Below are 5,051 nucleotides of genomic sequence, written 5' to 3' on the forward strand. Positions count from 1 at the left end.
AATCATTGATTATTCAATCGGCTTAAGATCAATTTAGAAAACTTCTGATCGGACGAACCACCTTCACTGATCAATAATCTGTTTGTTGGCCGTGTGTGGAGATCAAAGGTGGTGAATACAGTCTGATGGACGACCAAAACAACCGATCGGCTCTGATTGATCAGAATGATTGATCACTAACAGTTTGGAAATTGAACCTGCAGGTATGATTATGTCAGGACTCCCATACTGCTCTGCATGACTCTAGCCTCTCTGCTCCAGGTGGCCTATAGGAAACAGGACTGTGGAGTAGGCAGGATGAAGAGTCTGCTTGACTGCAGACAGACAGGTGCAGGGGGCGGGGCGGGGCAGGGGCGGGGCAGGTGAATCTAATCCATTTGTAAGAGCGTTTAGCTAACGGTCGGTTTTGACCATATATGGATATGTGTGCCGGCGGAGGGCCTCCCACCGTGCGGCCACAAGTGGATAACCTGCTGCTATCTACACCAGAGAAGAACCAACAGTTCGTGAAACCCAGACAACCAGAATCTGTCCCAACGGGTCCAGAACTGGAGGAGAACTGGTCCAGAACGCTTCCAATCAGAACCTTCCAGAACTGGTCCCGGACCAACACCTTCACTCTGAGTCGGACTCGAGCGGCGCCGTCTCATCCAGTACGGGCCTCTTCCGGCGCTTGGCAGCGGCAGCGCGGGCACGCTGCTCTTCCTCCATGTGGGCCTTCTTGTGGCGCGAGAAGCTGGATGAGTGCATGAAGGTCTTGTTGCACGCTGCGCACGTGTACGTCTTGTTCTTGGCGGGGAGCCCAGTCTTCGGGTGCTGCTGAAGCTTCCCGCGCCCGTCGCCGTCAGCCGCCCGGTGGGTCAGTTGGTGTCGTGCCAGGCTGGAGGCATGGCTGAACTGCTTCCCGCACTGGCCACAGACATGGCGCCCTCCGCCTGGGGCGTCCTCATCCTCGGAAGAGGTCTGGCCCCGCTTGGCGGCCCGTCCGGCCCGGCGGCGGCGGTTCTTCTTGCACAGTGTGTAGAAGTTGGGTTTGTCGCGGGAGCAGAGCTTGAGGCGGATCTTAAGGTCAGACGAGGTCTCGACGAGGTTCTCCTTGCCCGGCGTGTAGTTGTCCAGCAGCTCCTTCACGTGCGTCACCTGATGCTTCGACAGCTGCGTGGACGTCCGGAACGTCATGTCACACTGTGGGCAGGCGTAGAACTTATCTCCACCCTGGATGACGGCAGTCGCCACGTGCTGCTGCCGCTTGGTCTTCCGGTTCTTGGCACCGGCCTTCAGTGAGTGCCGCAGGGCTGCCACATTTGCACCAATGGCGGCGTCCTTTGGGATGCCTTTGCCCTTCTTGTGGATGAGGCGGTGGCGAGACAGGCTGGAACTGTGGTTGAACTCCTTTCCACAGATGTTGCAGGGGTGGATCCTCCGCTTCCCGTGCAGCCGCAGGTGGCTGCCCAGCATCCTGTCAGAGAACGGAAAACAGGAAGTGACATCACACAAGAGAACAGGAAAACACGTCAAGCTCGGAGAGACCGGAGACAAACCTGCTTCCTTTGAAGCTCATGCCGCAGTGGGGGCAGGTGTAGCGTGCGTCCTGGTGCGTCGGCTCCAGTGCTCGCTTGGCGAGGGGTGCGGCTCCCGAGCTCTTGCCCGTGTGCGTCTGCTGGTGGCGATACAGGCTGGAGGCGTGGCTGTAGCACTTCCCACAGTAGCTGCAGCGGAACTGCCGCTCATCGGGCTCATAGTTGTCCTGGTCCGAATCGGCCTCGCCATCCAACTGGCTGCTGCCCGCCTCCACCAGCACCTCGTGCTCCTCCACACCCTCGTCCTCCTCGTCAGAGTCCGTCTTTATTTCCACGCTCTGCTCCGTCACCTCACAAGGGTACACCTCCTCATACGGGGCAAAAAACGCCTCATCCGCCTCGATCTTCAGCTGGTCGGCGGTCAGGTCCGACGGGTCGTCCGAGTCCTTCTTCACGCAGGAAATGGTGAACTTTGAGCCAACCTCTGCCCACTTCACTACGTACTCGATGGGCTGCGTGTCCAACTCCACCGTAATGAAGTCAGCACCCAGGGCGTCAGGCTCCGACACTGCCAGCTCCGCCTCCGAGTCCTCCATCATGAACAAGCGAACCCGGAGCGAAGAGGTGAAGAAGAACTTCTGAGGAGCAGCTGCAGATCTGAAAGGGGCAGGGAAAATGGATTAGTGAAGCTGCAAAGTGATTGGTTAAACACCTGAGTACGACGACCTGACTATCGCCACACTTAGTTTATGAGATTAATTTGGTTTAAATGTTTTTATTATGTGTAACACATTTATTTATACATTACATCTTATGTGTAATGTATAAATAAATGTATTCATTTATCTTGTATTTATTATTTTATTTCTCTTCAAGGCCTCAAGAGGGCAGTAAAACAGCAAGGCGCCACGTTCACATCACTGAAACTAGAAAAGCGAGCTGCTGACTGGGAGACGGTGGACGTAAGGAGTGTGGACTGGAAGTCAGAAGCTGCACGCGAAGCAGGAATCTGCAAACATGGAGCTGAACGCATAAATTATCCACAAAAATAAGGCACGGTGTTAACTCTGCACATCTGTACAGGTACAGATCGGCTCTCCAACAGCATTCAATTTGAAGCTAAACCACAGCCCACCAATGAGAACTTCCACCAATCAGATCACTCAGAGAGCGGTCAGTCACATCTGACAGAAACAACAAGAAACAGGAAGAGATTCAAAGGAGTCGATTATCGATGAATGGATGCGCCAGTGATCAATAACATGGACACCAGACGATTGAGTAAAAAACCACCAAACGCGCTAAACCAAGAAACAAGTCATCTGTTCCTGTTCCCTCATCCTAAGGTCAGGTTCTCGTGTTCTTCTTCTTCAGCATAAAATCCTTTGTTAACGAGCGGCGTCACGGTGAGGTGACATTGGAAGACAAGCAGGAGTTACCCAGAACTGCACAGATGTCATTGGACCTTAAATTAGGCAACTTTTAATTGGAATTGGAGTTTAGGATCCTAAAACCTGTACCTGCAGACCCAGGGGAGGAGGGAGGGGGGGGGGTCAACAGGTGCGCCTCAGGTGTCTGTCACCTCCGCGCACGCACGCACACAGTGTGACGTCTTTTGTTCCTAATTTGACTTTCAGTTTCAGCCTAACGACAGATAGGGTTAGCCCTTCGTGACGTTACTGTAAATAACAAATGACCTCTGAACCTGCCTCGGCATCCTAAACTCCAGCCTGGGAGTGTCAGTGGGTCACGTGGCCACCGCCGGTTTGACCTGACAACTTAAACCCGGCGGCCGTTCCGCTTTAACGCGGAATTCCGCCGCGCCGAACTCCGTTCACAATTCCGCGGTTTTAAGGTCGCGCAGCGCGCCGCGACCTGAGCAAAGGCGCCAGGCGAATTTTTCCACCGAAAACGCTTCTTCAATCAACGAAACATCGATTATACGTGGAATAAAACCGTTAACGTTTCTTTCACATTACATATGAGCAGACATATGAGCCATTTTCAGCAATCCCAGCGGTTATTTCCCAGTAGCAGCCCGCGGAGGGCGGCTGCCAGCAGGGCATCCATTATTAAAGACACCCGGTTCATCAGCACTTACAGCTTATTGTTCAGTTATCCAAATGCCGAATTTGATCAAACACCGACTAAAATGCAGAAAATTTTTTAAGTGATAAAAAAAAACATTTTCTCTACGTCGCACCTCGAGTGGTTGAAAAATCGACGGTTTTCTGAGTGGAGTTCCGGTTCGGTCAGGCTCGCTGTCACTGATGAGGAAGCAGGAGGATTTTATCCGCTGTCAAAATAAGAGAGCGGGATAAACGACACGGAGCCGCCGGTAAAAGGGACCGGAATCCGGTAACTCACCGAGCTTTGGCTACAGGAGAGCGACGTTAAACGTCGGAATCACCGGGGGAAACGGCCACAATAAACAGGAAGCAGCCTCCGAGCTCACAGAGCATTGTGGGAAAGGATTAAATGTTTGGAAGAAACGGAAGTACGGCGGATTGTCCTTCAAAATAAGAGCGTAGTGAAACAAAGCCAAATAATAAAAACACCAAAAAATCATAAAAACAATTACAAAATTAAAATAAACATAAATAACACGAATAAAATTATAAGGTATAATGTAATATAAGATATAAAAAATAAAATGTTAAATACAACAAAAAACAACAATTTTCAATATAAAATTCCAAGCTGAGAAGTTAATAATGGCCTGTAAGTCATGATTCTGAAAAACCTTAAAGCTACAGATAAAACATAAAGTCTAGCAATAATAGGAGTTATTAATAACACAAAATTTAATTTTTTTTAAATAGATCTCTGAACAATTTTATTTTGAAAATTCCAAACTAAACCGGCTTCACTATTGTATTTTGACATATTTTAGTCACAAACAACCTGAAAATATATGTTAATGATAACAATAATAATTATTATTATTACCGTTATGTTCTGTCAGAAGCTGCTGATCAATTAGTGATCAATCACACTGATCAACCGCTGCAGCATCTGTGACCTCAGGCCTGCATTATCATCTTCAGAATTACGTTAAAATGATGACATCATCATCATAATCACCGTGAGGCAGGGGAGGATGAAGATAAGGTCCTGAGAAGGAGGAGGATGAAGGAGGGCTGAGAGCAGGAGAAGAGCCCGCGGTGCCACTCCTCTCCCCCCTCCTCCTCCTCCTCCTCCCGGACCCTCGGCCTCTCTCGGTCGGGGATTCGGGCCGTTTCCGGCCCGCGTGCCGCCGCCGGCCTCCCGCTGAGCCCCGGTTCATTTATGGACCGCCTGTGTGACAAACCGCGCGCGATGTGTCCGTGTTTTCCCGCCTTAGCTAGCGGTTCCGTTCGTCACAAGCACTTACGTGAGACACCGAAGCGGTGCTGCTGCTCCCGGGTCGGTTCGGCTCGGTTCGGGTGTGAGTCGCTGCCGTGACCGCGCGTCTGTCACATCCAGCTGAGAGCGGCGGCGGCGCGGCGGCGGGGCGGAGCGTGCCCGGCCGCACTCAATGAGCGGCGGCGG

General features: G+C 51.4%; 1 protein-coding gene across 5 annotated transcripts; it reads right to left on the reverse strand.

The window, feature by feature from the left end:
* Positions 1-307: 307 nt before the first annotated feature.
* On the reverse strand, positions 308-5,051 carry LOC146654973 (uncharacterized). Of its 5 annotated transcripts, XM_085427418.1 has the most exons (4): positions 3,888-3,985; positions 3,724-3,816; positions 1,542-2,177; positions 308-1,459 (listed from the first exon to the last, which is right to left on the reverse strand). In XM_085427418.1, exons 3-4 carry the CDS (start codon positions 2,117-2,119, stop codon positions 616-618), a joined length of 1,422 nt encoding a protein of 473 aa, XP_085283544.1. In that variant the 5' UTR covers positions 2,120-2,177; positions 3,724-3,816; positions 3,888-3,985; the 3' UTR covers positions 308-615. The 5 variants fall into 5 exon arrangements, with proteins under 5 accessions (XP_085283544.1, XP_085283542.1, XP_085283541.1 ...); XM_085427416.1 differs by lacking the exons at positions 3,724-3,816; positions 3,888-3,985 and adding an exon at positions 4,894-5,051; XM_085427415.1 differs by lacking the exon at positions 3,724-3,816 and having other exon boundaries at positions 3,888-4,023.

The sequence above is a fragment of the Rhamphochromis longiceps genome, linkage group LG13, assembly GCF_057381845.1.
Source record: "Rhamphochromis longiceps isolate RC_006_pf linkage group LG13, R_longiceps_female_GT1.1, whole genome shotgun sequence".
NCBI classification, from domain to species: domain Eukaryota; kingdom Metazoa; phylum Chordata; class Actinopteri; order Cichliformes; family Cichlidae; genus Rhamphochromis; species Rhamphochromis longiceps.

Coding starts and splice junctions, on each gene's coding strand:
- LOC146654973 (XM_085427416.1), bottom strand. CDS start 2,119: ATGATGGAGGACTCGGAGGCGGAGCTGGCAGTGTCGGAGCCTGACGCC. Junction 1,460..1,541: donor ATGAGCTTCAAAGGAAGCAG/GTTTGTCTCCGG, acceptor GTTCTCTGACAG/GATGCTGGGCAGCCACCTGC.